Genomic DNA, 18,625 nt, shown 5'->3' on the forward strand with positions numbered 1-18,625 from the left:
ACAAGCATCTGAGAACAAAAGCAGTGCTAAAGTAAAAGTGCAATAGATTTTTTTCAAATAAATGAGTGAATACAATAAGTGCTAAGAGCAAGTAACGGGGCAGTAGTTCTTGAAGAGGAAATTGCATGTGTTAGGCAGTGTTAGTCAGCATACACAACTGTATCCTCAGTTACATCAGAATTGAATGGTATACACTGACGGACGGATTTTCACAGGACACGTCTGCACTCTTACTTGATAGGACTACAGCTTGATTCATAATCTACCTCTGTCGATGGTAAAGAAGACGGCACGAAAAGAGACGACAGTACTCATCACGGTGTTCGCAAATGTGCAAAGATGGGAGACGTGGCCTTGCAGCTTGATTCCTTGGGCATCCATGGACATTGCAAAACTGTCTTTGGCAGGGACATGCGCAGACATTTGGAGGGGCTGTTGCTCTAACTAGAGCCCTCACACAAGGTCGACAACACGCCCATGACACTGATCGTTGGTTTCGGTCGTTGTGCAGCTGTATTGTTTATAAGGGGTGGGGATACCTGCAGTCAGTTGAGACTGAAGAGGTCACTTAGTTGAGCGATGAAACGTTTCTGTCAATAAATGTCGTGTCCAGATGAGCCGATTCACCTTTCTGGGATTTCCTCGCCTGGATTGTTGCGCTTGCGAGACATAAGATTGTGTTTTTAAACCAACGGGTTGCTTACTTGACTCAGAAACTTTCTTCTTCGTCTACTTTCAGCTTGTTCCCCGTTTCTCAAGGATCGCCACGGCAGATTGTATCGTTTCCATCGGTACCCTGTGAGGGCACAGCACCGACGGTGGCCGTTGCTAACCCGGGCCTCAACTGATCCGGTCTGGTCTTGTCAAGCCGCATAATGATTTGGCAAAATTTGACATCGGATGCCCTTCCCGACACAGCAGCTTCCTCTACGGACGGGAGCAGAGGTAAAGCGCCGAGCCCACGCCTGTCACCATGACTCAGAAACTTTGATAGCAGGAAATACTTTGGAGTTTATCGGTTCAAGGCCTACTTCCAGGTGTATTCCAGAAACTTAGCCCATCGATGAGGGTCTGGACAGATTCACAGGGTTTTACTGTCATTATGCCTTACTTGCCTTTCCCACAAGGAGAATACTGGTATGCCTGCTTGAAAGTGCGGCTAAACACCTTGTAAATCCTGACACGCCTTTAATGATTACCTTCAAGGTGTCAACGCCATTATGCCACGGCCAAGTTGCAACCTCCTCTCTAAAATCGTTTGTTTCATTTTCTTTTTGCTTTGCTTTTCAGCTTCTGGCATTTCCCTGCTTCAACATGGCAGCCCATCAGCTCAGACATGGCAGGGTGCACATTTTTGTTGTTGTTGTCGTTTTTTTTTTTCCATTTGGCTGCTTTAACAAAGTCTCCTCTTCCTTCCTTACAGTCCACTATGCAGAGCAGTACTTATGGTATCAATTAGTGTTGAGTCACATTGTTGGTCATTTCCTATTTAGTTCCCAATGAGGCCTCTCAGAGAATAGACACCCCGCGGTAAATGTGATCCGGCGGCATCGCGATACTGTCGACTGGGACACATATTAACACTGATCCTTCAGCACACTGGCTCAAACTTTCCCTGTGTCATGTACACACACACACACACACACACACACACACACACACACACACACACACACACACACACAATTTGATGACGCAAGTCAAATAGTCCTTAGCTAGTCAAGTCTCTCTCATCACACCCGTACAGTACAAACAGCCTTCTGGACTTGGCAGGAGAATGGCAACGTATCAGACTAACGTGCACGTGCACGTGCACGTGCGCGCACACACACACACACACACACACACACACACACACACACACACACACACACGTGCCCTGACCCTATTCACGCGCACACCCAGTGAGCACTGCAATCGACAGACTGCTAAATGACTTCAGTAGTTTCCCTGCAGGAAATAATGAACTTTGTGGGCCAATACTCTGTAAAAAAAAATGAGATTTATACATAATATAGGCCACTTCCAACACGATGCTACAGGTTAGGTCAGGACATCTATTCTTCTGATGTTTTTGGGTGACCCCTTGCATATATCCCCACCCATCCATTATCCGAACCGTTGATCCTGCTCTCAGGGTCGCGGGGATGCTGGAGCCCATCCCAGCCAGCAGTCATTGGGCGGCAGGCGGGGAGACACCCTGGACAGGCCGCCAGACCATCACACAGGGCTGACATACACACACACACACACACACACACACACACACACACACACACACACACACACACACACACACATTGATACCTCGGGACAGTTTAGTATGGGTGATTCACCTGACCTACATGTCTGCGCTGGACCTGGACCTGGACAGTCCTACATGACGGTGGGAGGAAACCCACGCAGACGCGGGGAGAACATGCAAACTCCACACAGAGCACGGCCCGGGACGACCCCCCCCCCCAAGGCTGGACTACCCCGGAGCTCGAACCCAGGACCTCCTTGCTGGGAGGCGACCGTGCTAACCACTGCGCCACCTGCGTTACATAGTAGAAGATAAAATGATATTTTGTTGCCGATCCCCATGGAAATTCGGTTTACCTCACGTGCTCCACCAATAATCGAGACAAACAACAGCCACACTGATCAGTATTGAATAAGACGTGGCTATTAATGTCATTAATGTGCGCGGACGGTAACCTAAAGCTCAAAAGGGGACTCCCTACAGGCGTGGAGGGGATTACTGTCCGCCGTGCTCCATCACAGCTTCACCACCTAGACGGAGGGCGAGCGTCTCCTCTTACCGTCAATGTTTTCTCTGTCGCTGATGTGCTGGAGGTTGCAGCCCGTGTCCTCTCGGCTCAACTCCGGCTCGGGCCGATACGGCTCCAGTCGCGAGTGGTTACTCCGCCGGTGTTTGGGGCTCGCCGACACACAACAGGACGTCGTATTCCCCATGGTTGTTGTCCGCAGCGGCAGCCGAGCAGATGACAGTGACCCCCCCCCCTCTCCCGGACACTTTTTTTCCTCCCCCCCCCCCAATCAGCTCTCTCTCCCCTCGTCTACCTACAACGACGGCGGAGAAATGTGTGCGGGGTGGAGGGGTGGGGTGGGGGCACGGGGCGGTAACGCGGCGGCGGAGGACGCGGAGCGCCGAAAAGTCAGAAGTACAAACAAGCCGACCGTTACACACCCTTCCCCGGTATAGAATGGGGGCAGATGTGATGTAAATCCATTGAAAAGGGTGGGGGTGATGGATGGGGGACGTTATGTAGGCTCCGATAAATCAGAATGGTAGTCTACTCCACCCCTGCCCGATCTCCCGGCGAATGCAGATCTTGCCCCCCCCCCCCCCCCCGCAGCGCAGGCGCCTATCGACGAAGAATGGGGGCTTACATGTCCGAGCCAAATGGTCACGCTTATGCCGACGACGCCGTACTTAGAACATTGTAACGAGACGTTCGATTGTTGGGGGGGGAGGAGAGGGAGAGGGGGGGAAACGTTCTGAAGCGCTACATTGTTGCCGATCGCAGGGGGGGCGGTTACATCCGCTACGTTGTGGCCAACGCAAAGCGCCGTGATGGAAAAGGTTCCGGTTCAAGTGGGAGGTTACAAACCTATAATAAAGCGGCTATGGCGGTGCACGAGAACGGTGTGATTGTTTTGTTTGATTACCCGTTGTTGTTGTTGTTGTTGTTGTGCGTCATGCAGAAATAAAATACGTTTTTCTCGGAGTTACCCGAATTACATGTGTCTTCCACAGAATAGCGCGCAACATAAAGACGGAATTAGATTCCTACACGCGAAGCCTGCGTCCATCTTTCATAATGAACCGCACCGGCCCGTTGCAAACAAAACAAAACGTTAGCGGCTATCCCGGACTCTCGGCCATTTCTCTGTCCAACACGTCATCGCTTGGTGTCAGTTCGTGGTTAACAAGTCCATAACGCGCTTGTCTTGCCTCCCACGGAGTGAAATGGCTGCTCAGAAGAAACCTCCAGCCGGCCAGGCAAGGCTATAAAGGATTAGCGGCGCTCAATGTAAACAAATCGGGATCCTAAATGATTGTTTAATCACCCAAAATGCTGCTTTGACGTGCACTAGAAGACGGCCACTCCCCTTCGCTTACATACTGCAAAACCAGGCTGGAGGATGACAAGAGGGTTTGGGGGAAATCAATGTATAGTCCCCACCTCTTAAAATGCTGAGAACAAGAGATCAAACATAGTACTGTGGTAAGGCCTGCTGGTATGATGAGGGTACTGCATGTTACTGCAGCGAATTGTGCAAAAGCAGCAACGTTGACTGAAAATAAAGTTAACACAGTGCAACATTGAAAGATCCTTTATATATATATATATATATATATATATATATATATATATATATATTAAAAAAAGATCAGTGGTGATCAGAAAAAAAGTTTTTATCGTATAAGGAGGACTAATCTTTCCTCTGTGTTTCGAATATTTTTTTCAATCATCAATTTTTCAATCATCCGGTACACACCGAAAAGCACGTTGCCTGGTTTGGAGACACCCGGAAGGTGTAGCCTAATGCTGGTTGTTTCAAATCCTGCATGCCAAGACGACAAGTCATGTGATGTGGTTTTATGACTATACCCAGCCAACAGAGTCTCACACGTTTTCGTTAAATACACACGAATTTAATCAAATACATTTCGTAACTATATACGAAAAGAACGTATCAATATAACGGGCGTCGACTTCCTGGTTCCCGGTTTACGTTGTCCGGCTATAGTTTTCCGGTGGAAACAAACACATGTTTTATTTGGAGGAAATAAAATAAAATACCCAGCAGGTGAAAACACTCAATCTTACACCCACAGTCAGTCTGATTTGTTGCTAATCTAACAAACGTAACAAGGCCTATTAAACGTTGAATGTAAAAAAAAAAGAATTGAAAATAAATATTAAAACCGTCCCAAAGAACGACCAGAACTTAAAAACTACTAGAACGACCGTGGGCGGTCATTTTGACCGCCGCTGTTTTTAAACTATATTCTGCCACGATAAATACCCAATTGAGACATTAATGCACTGCGTATTTTAATGTGTGTTATGAAACTGACACCAAAATTAACATTTTAACTTTAATACTATTTTTCAAGCAATTTAAAATGGCCGCTGTCCAACGCCTGTGAATACCGCAGCGCGTCGGTGGTTGTCATGGTGCGTCTGTAACGGCGTGTGTGACCAGACATGTTGGAAAAATCAAATTTAGACTATTTCTCTGCACTGGAGAACGCTGGGTTTATTTGGTTTTGTTTTAATTTTTGTTTTTGTTTTTGTTTTTTAAGACAGAGCAATGAACTTCGTGAAGGAAATGATGCGACCATAACACGTCATGAACAGCGTCGTGACGCGCACGATCACGCGCAAAATTACGAGGCGGTCATGCTGACCGTCCGTGGTTGTTTTAGGTAGATCTTCACTTTTTTGGTCTAAAACTCGTTTCAATGCAAATATAGTATGCATTTTAGGTGAATTCATGGAGCGGCAGGTCTGTAATCTTTTTCCCCCCCACAAAGTTATTAAACTTTGAAAATCCAAAACGGCCATAATGACCGCCCTGGTCATGCGTTGTGTACCCCACAATAGCAACCAAATGCCGAAGAATATGGAAGGCAGTGTTGAGTCTGATGAATAAATTAAGTTGTTGTGTCTAACAAGCAGATATGACAAAACAAACTGGACCTTTACCAACAAACGGGGGGTGTACTGGGAAAGCAATTTAGACCTGGACTTATCTGCTGAGACCGACCGGGGGGGGGGGGGCTAGGATTGATTACATAGATACAGTACACCAGTGTTTCTCAACCGGGGGTCCGTGGACCCCTAGTGGTCCGTGGTGTAATTGCAAGGGGTCCGTGAAAATAAAATATCTTTAAAAAAAAGATCCTATGACATTTATAGAAATAGGATTATTTTACTCCAATGTGACTGAGACCTTTATCTACCTGAACTATAAAGGGTAACATGACTTTTTTCTCTAATTACATCTGTTTCACAAGTGTAATTTATTGTATTTTAATAAGAGATCTCCCTCCCATTTGCATTGTTAAAAGTTACTGAATACATATTCTGTTTTGTTACATATATCTGAAAGTTACTGAATACATATTCTGTTTTGTTACATATATCTGAAAGTTACTGAATACATATTCTGTTTTGTTACATATATCTGAAAGTTACTGCATAACAATTCTGTTTTGTTAACTATATCTAAGTTACAACTGAAAGCTCTTATTTTTGCCCCAAAGAGTGAATAAATGCTATAATGCAATTTAAAATGCAGTTTCTACTGTTTCTATCAAATTGCAACCCCCCTCCCCCAAGATCAGGTGGAGGGGTCCTCAGGGTAGATCAAAAATACGCAGGGGGTCCAGGACCCCAAAAAGGTTGAGAACCACTGCAGTACATAAGACAATCAGTTACAGTTGGGGGGGGGTAATGTAATTACGGGGCATAGTCCACTAGATTTAGTTGGTAATGTCTGAAGGATCACGCCATGACTCAGTATCAGCCTCAATGCAACGTTCGTTTTACTCTCCATTTTCAAAAGCCCCTTACAGCAGACTCAACCAATCAATTCAAGAACAACCATAAAGGCATCGCATACCGATTGCAGCACAATAGAACAGTGCTAACCCAAATGCAGCACTGATGGCCCAGTGTGCAGACATAACACCCCCCCCCCAAAAAAAAGAAAAGTTGACACAAAGTCCTCTAGGTGGCCAGGGCGTGAACGTGTGCCAACAGGTCGCGGGGAGGCATGACCCTAAGGCTGAGCAGGCCGTGGTGAGGAGGCAGAAGGCAGGGGCGGCCGAGGCCCAGGAATGTCTGGGGCTGGGCTGCCTGAGGCCCCGGGGCGTCCTGCCATGCTGAGGGAATGGTTTGGGGTGTGTCACCAGCTGTGTGTGGCGGAGCTGGCACCTTCCGGAGGCAGCTGGAGTGCCAACGAGTGCCGTCGTTGAGGAGATAGGTGGCTGGGCCCAGCTGACGGGTGACTTGGAGAGGAGAGGACCAGTATGAGGTCATTTTATTGTCCCGGTGGGGCCTACGGACCCTGACCTAGTCTGAGGCATTGATGTCTGGCACCCTGACTCGTTTTGACTGGTCAAATCATTGCTTCAGAGGCTCTGACCCTAGAGGGAGGTGCCTGGGGTGCAGAAGGGCGGAGCCTGTCGAGAGGCATGTTTAGCTCCCGTCCCAGCATGAGAGAGGCTGGGGAGACACCCGTGGTCGAGTGCTGTGTGGCCCTGTAGTGCAGCAGAGTGTGACAGATGGCATGCGTGAAAGAGCACCCTTGGACCAGGTGTGCTCTGAGGCCATTTTTCAGTGACTGGTGAAAGCGTTCAATGCCGCCGTTGGCCTGGGGATGATAATACGCACTGTGTATGTGACAGATGCCCTTGCTTTCAAGGTAAGCAGTGAACTCTGCAGAGACCAGTTGAGGACCGTTGTCAGTGGTGATGGTTTTTGGGAGGCCCCAGCGAGAGAAGAGTGAGTCCAGGAAGTCGATGATGACCTGAGAGGTCACAGAGCCTGGTGAGCTCAGGCCATTTTGAGTGTAGGCAACCACCAAGAAGCGTTGGTTGGTGGGGAACCCCATGGATCTCTCTGCAGATGTCCAGCTGCAGGTGTTCCCAGGGCTGAGAGGGCCAGGCAAGAGGTTGCAGGGGTGGGGGAGCCTGGTGGCCAGTCTTGCCACTCATGAGGCAGGCAGAGCAGTCCTTGACCAGGACCTCAATGTCTCTGTCTATCCCTGGCCACCACACCAGGTCTCGGCAGTGCTGTTTTAGCTTCACAATGCCCAGGTGGCCCTCATGTGCCATGGTCAACACGCGTGCACGCAGAGCACCTGGGACCACTGTGCAAAGCCTGCATGCCACTCGGGAGAACGCAGCCAGCTCCTCTAGCACCTTGTGAGGCCAGCCATTCTGGATGTAGGTGCAGAGCTGAGAGAGGGCAGGTCCTGTTCAGAGGCTTCCTTCAGCTCCTGCAGAGAGACAGTGGCCTGGAGGGGTGTGTGTAGCATTGGAATAATGTCCTGTTCCACACAGTCAGTGCCCGTGTATAGGGCTGAGGCGGAGACGGAGCGAGAGAGCAGGTCAGCCACAACATTGTCTCTGCCTGGGGTGAACTGCAGGCTAAAGTTGTACTGGCAGAGGCGGTGAGACCAGCGGTGTAGTCTCAAGGGTCTGTGGCCTGTTCCAGATGTGGACAGCAGCACTGTTAGTGCCTGGTGATCCGTCCTGAAGGTGAAGGAGCGGCCATAGAGGTACATGTGCCGCCTTTCACAGGCCCAGATGCAGGCTAATGCCTCACGCTCACCCATAGAGTACCGCTGCTCGGTCTGGTTAAGGGCACGGGATGTGAAGGCGATGGGCTTCTCCACGCCATTCTGGGTCTGTGACAGCACAGTCCCTATCGCTGTGGCCAACGCGTCACAGGTCACGAAGGTGGGGCTGGAGATGTCAAAGTGAGCCAACACTGGTGGTGAAGTCAGTTGCGTTTTTAGGTCACGCACAGCGTCACTGCATGCCTAAGACCACACCCAAGGCTCGTCCTTACGCAGCAGCTGGCGCAGGGGGGCTGTGGTGGCAGAGTACTGAGGGAGGAACGTCAGGTAGTATCCTGTCATACCCAGGGAGGAGGCGACCTGGGTGGCTGAGCTGGGCCCAGGGATGGCCTGAATGGCATCCACATTGGACTTGAGTGGGGTTATGCCACTTGCTGACAGCCAAAACCCCACAAACTCAATGGCCGGCACAGAGAGGACACATTTTTCAACATTGAGAGATAGCTTGTGCTTGGCTAAGGCTGTGAAGACCCTGTTGAGTCGCTTGTCATGGATTTTAGTGGTGGTCCCGTGTACGGCTATATCGTCCAGATATATGGCCATGCCTGGTATGCCAGCCAGCACAGAGACCATGACTTTCTGGAAGCATCTAGGGGCAGAGCTGAGGGCAAACGGCATCCGGGTGTAGTGAAACACTCCTGCATGTGTCACGAAGGCTGTGAGGTTTCTGCTGACGGGCTGGAGAGGCACTTGTAAGTATCCCTGTCTGAGGTCGAGCTTGGAGAACACCGTAGAGCCATAGAACTTAGCGTGGATACTTGTCAGGGAGCCAGCGGGATGCGGCGCATTGGCTGGATGTCAGGTTTCACAGAAGGATCAAGGAGATGATGATGGGCAAAGGCAGAGAGGCAGCCCAGACCCTCAAACAGTGATGGCCATTTTTGCTGCCATGGTGTGGCGACAGTCAGGATTACTGACCCCCCCGTGTCCAAGAGGGAGAACCCCAGAGCAGAGAACAGGTCCAGGCCCATCAGGTTGGCCCCACGGCAGGCAAGATGAAAGACAACAGTGGGCACAAGCTTGGTTCCATAGCGGACAGTCACTCGGAGAGAGCCGACCAGATCAATTCTGGAGTCACCTTAGCTGCAGAGGGCAGCTGAGGGTGCGGACAGCGGTAGTGAACTGCAAAATTGTCTGTAAGTATCAACATTCAGAAGAGACACGCTGGCGCCGGTGTGCAACAGCAGCGGAATGCACATGTCATTGAGGTTGACTGTGCATAATTTGAATGGCACTGGCCCAGGGGTCACATTGTGAATAATGGTGGGTGCAAATTTATTAAAAATAAAAAACTGAAATATTGCATGTACATAAGTATTCACACCCTTTGCTCTGACACTCAAACTTGAGCTCAGGTTCATCCTGTTTCCACTGATCATCCTTGAGATGTTTCTACATCTTGATTGGAGTCCACCTGTAGTAAATTCAATTGATTGGACATGATTTGGAAAGGCACACACCTGTCTGTATAAGGTCCCACTGTTGACAGTGCATGTCAGAGCAGAAACCAAGCCATGAAGTCAAAGGAATTGTCTGTGGACCTCCGAGGCAGGATTGTATCGAGGCACAGATCTGGGGAAGGGTACAAAAAAATTTCTACAGCTTTGAAGGTCCCGAAGAGCACAGTGGTCTCCATCATTCGTAAATGGAAGAAGTTTGGATCCACCAGGACTCTTCCTAGAGCTGGCCGCCCAGCCAAACTGAGCAATCGGGGGAGAAGGGCCTTGGTCAGGGAGGTGATCAAGAACCCGATGGTCACTCTGACAGAGCTCCAGCGTTCCTCTGTGGAGATGGGAGAACCTTCCAGAAGGACAACCACCTCTGCAGCACTCCACCAATCAGGCCTTTATGGTAGAGTGGCCAGACGGAAGCCTCTGCTCAGTAAAAGGCACATGACAGCCCGCTTGGAGTTTGCCAGAAAGCACCTAAAGGACTCTCAGACCATGAGAAACAAGATTCTCTGGTCTGATGAAACCAGGATTGAACTCTTTGGCCCGAATGCCAAACGTCACGTCTGGAGGAAACCAGGTACCTCTCATCACCTTGCTAATACCATCCCTACAGTGAAGCATGGTGGTGGCAGCATCGTGCTGTGGGGATGTTCTTCAGCAGCAGGAACTGGGAGACTAGTCAGGATCGAGGGTAAGACGAATGGAGCAAAGTACAGAGAGATCCTTGATGAAAACCTGCTCCAGAGCACTCAGGACCTCAGACTGGGGCGAAGGTTTACCTTTCAACATGACGACGACCCTAAGCCCACAGCCAAGACTACGAAGAAGTGGCTTCGGGACAAGTCTGTGAATGTCCTTGAGTGGCCCAGCCAGAGCCCAGACTTGAACCCCATTGAACATCTCTGGAAAGACCTGAAAATAGCTGTGCAGCGACACTCCCCATCTAACCTTACAGAGCTCAAGAGGATCTGCAGAGAAGAATGGGAGAAATACCCCAAATATAGGTGTGCCAAGCTTGTAGCTTCATACCCAAGAAGACTCGAGGCTGTAATCGCTGCCAAGGGTGCCTCAACCAAGTACTGAGTAAAGGGTGTGAATACTTACGTACATGCAATATTTCAGTTTTTTATATTTGATAAATTTGCAAAAATTTCTACAAAACCTTTTTCGCTTTGTCATTATGGGGTATTGTATGTAGATTGATGAGGGGGAAAAAAAGGAATTTAATCCATTTTGGAATAAGGCTGTAACATAACAAAATGTGGGGAAAGTGAAGGGGTGTGAGCACTGTGTGTCAGGAGTCGGTCTGCCGGTGAGATAGGCGGGAGTTCAGCAAGATTAGCAGAGGTGCCAGTCATACAAATAGTTCTGTTGTTCCCACCAGTGAACTTGTTAAACGTTCTCCAGTGTCTGACCACTCGTCATTCTGCAATACCTAAGGCTCATAACAAAGATATGAGTGATATTGATTTTATTTCAAAGGCTGACGTGAAAATGATTAAGGATGGTATTTGTAGAAAATACTATATCTGCTCAATACGTTATTCTTCTTTTGTCTGATGCTAAGTAATGTGGGATTAGGTTAGGAATGTAGTTATGACACCCACTGATGTCAAGCGGAGAGTGTTCTGGCTCCAGCAGGTTTTCAGAGCTTTGTTATGTTTATTCGAGGAAGTTCAGGTTTGTCGCTTTAAATTTACATTCGTTTTGCTACATTGATCTTTGACCTACGATGTAACAGAAAAGATAAAGTTTTTTTTGTTATTATTCAGTAATCAAAAAGGCATTTCACAACTTTCAAAATAGCAATTGCAAATACAAACACTGAGCAAATACAACAATCATATAAAGGAAGTTATGAACAAAAATAATAAAATAAATCAGCCAACACAAAAATGAAATAAAATAAGGTGGTCAGTCAGGAATCAAAGTGCCAAGATTCTCAGAAAGACACTGGGCTTTTCTTGATTTTCTAAATGTTGCACATCTCTTACATATTTCCATCCCATTAAACGGGTTTTGTTTTCAAGAAGCGACATTTGTGTATGAAGAACTTTGCTAAGATACTTAGGTTATTGTACATTAATTCAGCTTTTCTGTCCCCCATTAAAAGACCAAGTTTTATATTCTCATATCTTAACTGCGGCATAATTAGATTATTATCCGCTATCCAAGTTTGGAATGCGTCCCAAAAGGTGCTCGTGACCTCGCAGTGAAAGAAGAGGTGTTCTGCTGTTTCAATGTCTGATCCACAGAAACCACAATTGTTCCAATCCAAATTGAATCTATGATGCAGGAAATCATTACATGGGTAGATGTCATTAATTGTCTCGAAATGCACTTCTTTTGGTCTGGGTGGGATAGGAAAAGAAAGATATCTGGTCACTATCTTGATTATAGAGCTTCTAGTGTAGTCCTGAAACGTATGTTTCCTCTTCAAGGGCGAGGGAAAACAGGCTGTAGTAAAGCTAGTTCTTGAAAATCTATGACTGCATTTTAAATCTGAAAAATCTAATGCGGCTATAACTGACGGGGGAATCTTTGGCATAACAGTAGAATACATCAACATGCCTTTGATTAAAAGGATCATTGCCTGTGGGATTGCTTTCATTACATTATTATATTGTCTATTGGTGCAAATCAGGTCATAAACTCCGGGACCAACAACTGCCTTTGAAATACAAATAAATAAATAAAATGACACGTCTGTGATTTTTTTTTCTCGTTGTGTTATTGTTATCAGTCATTTCTCCATCCACTGTTATCTTAACCGCTTATCCTGCTCTCAGGGTCAGGCGGGGAGACACCCTGGACAGGCCGCCAGGCCATCACAGGGCCCCCCCACACACACACACACACCCATTCATTCCTAGGGACAATTTAGCACGGCCAATTCACCTGACTTACATGTCTTTGGACTGTGGGAGGAAACCGGAGCCCCCGGAGGAAACCCACACAGACACATGCAAACTCCACACAGAGGACGACCCAGGATGACCCACCAAGATTGGACTACCCCGGGGCTCGAACCCAGGACCTTCTTGCTGTGAGGCGACCGCGCTAACCACTGTGCCACTGTGCCGCCCGTTCTTTATTCTTTGCAGTGTTTTGAGTTAATTGTGTGTGTGTGTGTGTGTGTGTGTGTGTGTGTCTGTGCTAGCCCCAGTCCTGTTCAATAGCTTCTTAGTCGGGTTACAACACTGTTACGAAGGAGGTTGGAGAAGCAGGCTGGAGTCACCATTGACTTCAGGCCCGATGGTAACCTATTCAACATCAGGAGGTTTCAGGGAACCACCAAGTTGACCTTTGACAACATCACTGAGCTACAGTATGCTGACGATTGTGCCCTCGTAGCCCACACACCAGAAGCCCGGCAAAACGCCCTGTCGGCAGTTGTAACTGGATACGGTAGAACGGGACTGATCATCAACACCCAAAAGACAGAGGTAATCTGTCAGATGAGTGCCGGCCTCCCAAGCCACCCAGCAACCTTCACAGCAGAAGGGCAACAGCTGGCCACTGTTCCTACCTTCAAATATCTGGGAAGCATACTATCTGACACCTGCACAATAGTGCTATATAAAATGCAACTTGATTGATTGATTGATTGATTGATGATGAAATCCAGCACCGCCTTAAACAAGCCTCAACATCTTTTGGTCGTCTAAGGAGAAAGGTTTTCCAGAACAGCAACCTCAATGTCCACACCGAAGTGCTTATTTACAGAGCAGTATGCATCTCCACACTACTATATGGAAGTGAGGCATGGACCATCTACAGCCGCCATCTCGGAAGCCTGGAGACCCTCCATGTGAGATGTCTGCGGGGGATCCTCGGCATTACTTGGGAGGACAGAGTGCCACACACAGAGGTGTTGGAACAGGCAAGGCGGTTGCCGCGTGGAGTCTGCCCTAAACCACCATCAACCCAGGTGGCGTTGGGCATTGTTTTGTTTGTTGTTTTAAAGTGAACGGACCGAGACCTTCTCCAAATTCACCGTGAAGCTTTTATTTATCCCACACAGCCTGCAACATAACATCTAGGATTCTGGGTAGCACAGTTCCTAACGAAGGCATATAACAACATATCTTCCCTTCTTTAAAAAAAAAAGTCTTTCCTTAAGGATGAACAGCATGAAAGATCTTAAAATACAATAAACATAAATAACTTCTTGTTTCTTTTTTTGGTGACACTTTAGTATGGGGAACATATTCTAAGTAAAAAAACTTAATTACTCGTGAATTAGTAATGATCAAGATGCCACTTTAGTATGGGGAACATATGCTAAGTAACAAAAACTTAATTTGGAGTAATTTAACACTATGAACACTTGTACTTTTGTGTCTTGTTATGTAAGAACAGAGCATATTCATGAAGTGTTAGTAAGGGAGAATAACTCTTCTTGTGGTACTACCACCTTATAAAGGCCATACTAAGCAAAGCATACTGAGATGGTACTACTAATAAGCAATACTTCTGAGGTTATAGAGGGAAAACTCATAGTTAATGGCTTACTGGTTGTATAATAAGGCCATGCAGAATACGGCATTAATAAGTGCTTAATAAAGACCAATGAAGAGCCAATATGTTGCTAATTTGCATGCTAATACGCACCTAATTAATGGTGTATATGTTCCCCCATACTAAAGTGTTACCCTTTTTTCTTTTTTTTTACATCTCAGACACTTTCAATTAATCTGTCCGGTTTCTTAATAACCCTTCTCGGTCTGCTGCATGTTTCGGCAGATGTTTTGACCTCAGGGCCTGCAGCATCCGTTTGCTTCGGTGAACCAGAACAAAGCTGTTGATTGTTGGCATGTCCCACTGTGTCTTCAGAGGTGTTTTCAGAGGTGTCACTGTTTTGATTTGGCTCTTGTGTTTTGAGCAGACTCGGACGATTGCGTCTGAAGGTCTGTCCTTCCTCCGTCCTCACAGTGAATGATCGTGGAGCTACTTCCTGAAGAACAGTGGCTTTCGTACTCCATCCATCAGGGTCCTCTATCCTGACTGTATCATTACTAGACAGTGGTGGAAGCTGCTTGGCTGTCTTGTCGTAAAATGACTTCTGCTTCATCTGTTGTTGCTGTAGCTTTTGTTCCAGTTTTGGACGTTTCTTCTGCTTTTAGTGGCTCGGCAGTGTGGTGTGCAGCTTTCGATTCATCAGTAACTCAGCAGGGGACGGTCCACACTCAAGCGGTGATGCTCTGTAGCTGAGTTGGGCGAGATAGGGATCTGACTCGCTGTCACCAGCTTTCTTCAGGAGCCTTTTGAGAATGTGGACGCCCTTCTCAGCTTTTCAATTTGACTGTGCATATAGAGGACCAGATGTCACATGCTTGAAGTCATACTGTTCTGCACATTTCTGCCACTCTGTGCTGTTGAAGCATGGTCCGTTGTCACTCACCACTGTGTTTGGTGTGCCGTGTCTGGCAAAAATGGATTTTGTGTGTGTTATGACACAGGCTGACGATGTGTTTGACAGCAGTGCCATTTCAGGAAAGTTTGAATAATAGTCAGTGACCACTAGAAAGTCTTTACCTTTGAGATGAAACAAGTCCATTCCTACTTTGTGCCATGGTGCTGTTGGCACATCTGCTATCATAGGCTCTTTGGTTTGCTTGTTTCTGTGTTTCTGACACGTCTCACACCTGCTTATCAGCCCGTCAATGTCTTTATTAATTCCAGGCCAGAAGACTGTCTCTCTCGCCCTCCTTTTGCACTTCTCGGCACCGAGATGGCCTTTATGTAGTCTTTGTAGGATGTCCTGTCTCCATTCTTGTGGGATGATGATTCTGTTTTGCTTCAGCAACAGTCCATCAACAACACTCAATTCACCTCTGATGTTGTAGAACGGTGGACAGGAACCTGCAGGCCATCCATTTTTTTTATGTTCAAAATGACATGTTGCAGCTTTGTGTCTTTCGCTGTTTCCTCAGCTGTTTGTTTGAACTTTGTGTCTGATACAGGAAGCGCATCAGACACCATGTTCACATGACCTTGAACATCCTCCTCGGTTGTACCCACACGTTTCCCTGTGGGTGCTTGTGAGAGTGCGTTGGCAAGGATCAGGTGCTTTCCTGGCATGTTGATCAGCTCAAAGTCATATCTCTGCATTTTCATCATGAGCCGTTGAATTCTTGGTGACATCTCATTCAAGTTCTTTTTGATGATGGTGGTCTGTCTCGACAGTGGAGGTGGGTAGGCCATATATGTAGCCGTGGAACCTTTCTGGGCCAAACACTAACCCCAGGCACTCTTCTTCTACCTGAGCATATCGACACTCAGTCTCTGTCATGGACCTGGATGCACAGGCCACCGGTTTCCAATGCTCACCTCCAGCCTGTAAGAGTACTGCACCAATTCCGTCCTTAGAGGCATCAGTCGATACCCTCACCCTCTTCGTCGGGTCAAAGAATGTTAGCACAGGTGCAGTTGTGAGTGTCTCTTTGAGCTTCTGCCACTCATGCTCATGTTTGGCTGTCCATTTGAACTCAGTGCCTTTGTGTTGGAGCTCACGGATGCAGGATGCTTTTGCAGAGAGGTTAAGAATGAATGCACCTATAAAGTTAACCATCCCCATGATACGTAGCACAACTGTCTTGTCTGTGGGCCTTGGCATGTCCTGTATGGCATTGATTTTTTTCTTGGTCAGGTCGGGCACCTTGTGCAGAGAGCTCGTCTCCGAGGAAAACAATTTCTTGTGCTCCAAACTGGCATTTGCTCTTGTTGCGTTTCAATCCATATTTTAGTACCCGCTCCAGCCCTTGAAAGTGGCGCCCCAGACGATGATGTCGTCCACATAGACTCTGACACCTTCCAGCCCCTCAATGATATGCTCCATTGCTCTGTGAAATATTTCTGATGCTGAAATTATTCCGAAAGGCAGCCTGAGGAAACAATATCTGCCAAAAGGTGTATTAAAAGTACAGTATTTGATGCTGCTTTCATCCAGTTTCAACTGCCAGAAGCCTTGCGATGTGTCGAGCTTTGTGAAGAATCTAGCACCTGCCATCTCACTGGTGATTTCTTCACACTTGGGTATCTGGTAGTGTTCACGCTTGATGTTTTCATTTAGATCTTTCGGGTCCATACGTATTCTGAGGTCGCCATTCTTTTTCCTTGCGCACACCATGGAGTTGACCCAATCTGTCGGTTCCTCAGCCTTCTTTATCACGCCGAGCATTGTCATCCTGTCCAGCTCTTTTTTTAGGCAGTCTCTTAGTGGTGTTTGAACTCTTCGAGCAGCATGCACGACTGGCTGAGCATTTTCTTTCAGCTGGATTTTGCATGTGAATGGCAATACACCGAAGCCTTTGAAAACATCTGCAGAGTTCTGTATAATGGAGTCAACATTACACCCACAAAACAGGGTCAGCTGCGAGGCTCATTTTGCCATGTGACCAATTAATAAGGTGGCAGACACAATAGTCATGTTAAATTCTTATTTAACAGTAGTCAAAAGTAAGGTGACTTTCGGTCAGTTATCTCATTAATCTGGTCACATGACATGACAAGGCTCATAGCTTACTCTATTATATGGAGTGCTTCAATCGTCCTCCTGATTTCTATTACTGCGCTTGATCTGTGACCCCCGATTTACAGGAACATGAATTTATTGGATTAAAGAATTTAGACAACATTCTGACACTATTCATAAAGGGTTTTGAGCTTTCCTGAGGCTGTCATTAGCATTTAGATCATGAAGTGGGCGTGATTTTTGAATAACATGCACATGGGGCTGCCTACCAGTTGGTAGGCAATATGGCGCCCGTGTAGCCAGTTGGCCAGACTCTTTTGTGGTTTATGCATGATGTCGCTGACGTCAAACTTAATCTCAAATCGAGGCCACCGCTATGTTGGTGCTCCACATATAGTTTACAGCGTAATATTGATTATTCCACTAGACGCTGCATAGATTGAATCACAATAAACAGATTTAAAGAACGTATTCTTCAAACAGCTTTCCAGAGGGTGGATGAAGAGGAAAAGAAGAATGATCTTCCTCTTTTCCGAATATGCAAAGTCACTACAAGACCTTGTTCTCCAGTGATACAAGATCAAAATCTCAATTGTTGGAATCGATCCTTTCTTAATAAGTGAGAGGAACTTTGATAGACTGCCACCAATAGAATCGATGGATCTTGTCACTTTTTTTTTTAGTTCTAGAAACCAATTTTTATACCCGGAATCAGTTCAAGGCCTTCCATAGCCTTCAAGCTTATAACCAAATGGTGTCTGGCTTTGTCAGACAAATTGTTAGCAGTGTGATGGGGGGCTATCTCCCCCATCACACTGCTAACAATTTGAGGCTGCTAGGCTGCAGCCTCACATTTGCCCCTGACTAAGGCAATGGGAAGAAATAACTGGAGTTGGTCCCCATCCTAGCTGTGTAGCTAGGATGGGTTAAATGCAGAGAGTGCATTTCATTTGTATTTATGTACAAAATGACTAATAAAGAATATTCTAATATTCTATTCTATTCGGGGGTCACTTTGTTGTTTTGGAAAAGGTCCGTCATTTGCAAAAAGTAAATGATCCTCATATTGCTGTTTGGGTGATTGCAACAACTGATGGAACAGTGCCGAGTGCACATCGTCGATGTATGGCTGGTCTCGGCGAATATTGCTCACATGTGGCGAGTATCCTATTTTATGTCGAAACATATAACAGGATAAAGGGGAAGTTGGCCTGTACACAAACTAAATGTTCATGGATTTTGCCTCCCAACATTAAGGATGTGTCATATGCAGAAGTTAGAGAAATACATTTATGATCAGCCAGCAAATTGA

At 46.8% G+C, this 18,625-nt stretch overlaps 1 protein-coding gene across 1 annotated transcript in view; it reads right to left on the minus strand.

Moving 5' to 3' along the window:
• Window positions 1–3,049, minus strand: part of ccny (cyclin Y) — a 75,304-nt gene extending 72,255 nt beyond the window's left edge. Inside the window, exon 1 of the mRNA XM_056299513.1 lies at window positions 2,805–3,049. Coding sequence (XP_056155488.1) covers window positions 2,805–2,958 — 154 coding nt within the window. The 5' untranslated portion in view covers window positions 2,959–3,049. The remainder of the gene's footprint in view (window positions 1–2,804) is intronic.
• Window positions 3,050–18,625: the final 15,576 nt, after the last annotated feature.

The sequence above is a fragment of the Lampris incognitus genome, chromosome 19 (assembly GCF_029633865.1).
Source record: "Lampris incognitus isolate fLamInc1 chromosome 19, fLamInc1.hap2, whole genome shotgun sequence".
Taxonomy (NCBI): Eukaryota; Metazoa; Chordata; class Actinopteri; order Lampriformes; family Lampridae; genus Lampris; species Lampris incognitus.